This window comes from Aplysia californica, unplaced genomic scaffold (genome assembly GCF_000002075.1).
Source record: "Aplysia californica isolate F4 #8 unplaced genomic scaffold, AplCal3.0 scaffold00391, whole genome shotgun sequence".
Classification (NCBI taxonomy): Eukaryota; Metazoa; Mollusca; class Gastropoda; order Aplysiida; family Aplysiidae; genus Aplysia; species Aplysia californica.
The window spans coordinates 283658-285148 of record NW_004797661.1 but is presented as its reverse complement, the minus strand read 5'-3'; the positions used below and the strand labels follow the sequence as shown (position 1 = coordinate 285148).

At 40.3% G+C, this 1491-nt stretch overlaps 1 protein-coding gene across 1 annotated transcript in view; it reads left to right on the top strand.

Moving 5' to 3' along the window:
* The window catches only part of LOC101862289 (dihydropyrimidine dehydrogenase [NADP(+)]), a gene marked incomplete in the record, with an annotated part of 35539 nt that overhangs the window by 12187 nt on the left and 21861 nt on the right, over positions 1 to 1491 (top strand). Inside the window, 1 exon segment of the mRNA XM_005103827.3 lies at positions 1025 to 1195. Within this exon segment, the coding sequence (XP_005103884.2) occupies positions 1025 to 1195 (171 nt within the window).

The window sequence follows — 1491 nt, the reverse complement described above, 5'->3', positions numbered from 1 at the left end:
TATATATATATAATTGCTTTAGACTGACAAGAACATTTTCGAGTTTAGTATCTGAACCTTCTCTTCCTTATGCCCAGCTCTCGTTCGTGCTGACTCGATCAATTACTGAGGTCCCGAGTCAAAAGCAGACCCTTGACAGGCCACAATATGGGGCTTGCCTTCATAATGGCTTGCTTGTGTCTAGAAATGGCGTGACACCTACCGAAATGAATGTCTCTCCACATTCGTATGATACTGAAATAATAACTGTGGTGCATCATTTTGATTACATCAAGTACACCGTTACCTGCTTCTTGTTAAGGCGAAGAGTCTAAACAAAATGAATGTTTCTAATTCTCCCCATTCGTGTGATGCTCTGGTGCATTATTTTGGTGACATCAGAGAGGCATCAAGGACACCTTCGTGCTACCTTCGTCTGAAAAAGGGCGTTCTCTCCACTTTCAACTTTCATGTAATATTCTGGTGCATTATTTTAATGACATCAAGTACACATCCCTGCGGGTGGTTGGAGGGCGCCACCGGTAGTTTCTACTTTTTTACTTTCTCTGTGTTGTTTTTGTCTGTCAGTCTTACTTTTTCCCAACACTAAATGATCATTTTTGTGCAATGCGCTTCTCTTTACTCAAACTCAAACAAAACAAAAATCCTTCTACGTTCCTGCTAACTGCATCTAGAAAGGGCGTAGAGTCCAACATACATGTGTCTCTCCACATTCCTGTAATACCCTGGTGCATATTGTTTTAATGACATGTACAACATGTTCCTGCTACCTATGTCTAGAAAGGCTTTCTTACAAAAAGTAATGTCTCCACAGTCATGTAATATTCGACGAATAAATTTCATAACATCAACGACACATTTCTGCTAGATCTACTTGTGTATAGAAATGGCATAGATTCTGACAAAATTAATGTTTCTCCACATTCATGTGATACTCTGGTACAATTAAATAAAATAAATTTTAATGACATCCAGCTACCTGCATCTAGAACGGACTTCTCACAAAATGAATGTCTCTTCACAGTCGTGTAATACTCTGACGCGTAACTTTGATGACATCAAGCACACGACCTTGAGCGAGCGCGGGGCGTTGAGAGAAGCGGCACGTTGTCTAAAATGCGCGGACGCCCCATGCCAAAAGAGCTGTCCCACTCAACTGGACATCAAATTTTTCATCGGCTGTATCGCTAACAAGGTACCTCGTGTGGTTTTCACATGACTTGTGTTGTGTCGTTTAGATCTATGTGTTTTGCGCTTTAGTGAACGGGCTGATATGACACAACGTGGAGTGGAACGCAGCGTCCAAGCGGAAAGTGTGGGCAGATAAGACTCCCTTTGTTGAGTATCAAGTTTCCCTCTTGGAGTTTTTGTTGTTGGTTTTTTTTTTCTTTTTTTTCTATTTGCTTGTTTGTTTGTTTGTTTTTGCTTTGTTTTTGTTTTGTTTTTGTTTTGTTTTTTTGTTGTTGTTTTTTTACGTAATACGGGGTGCCC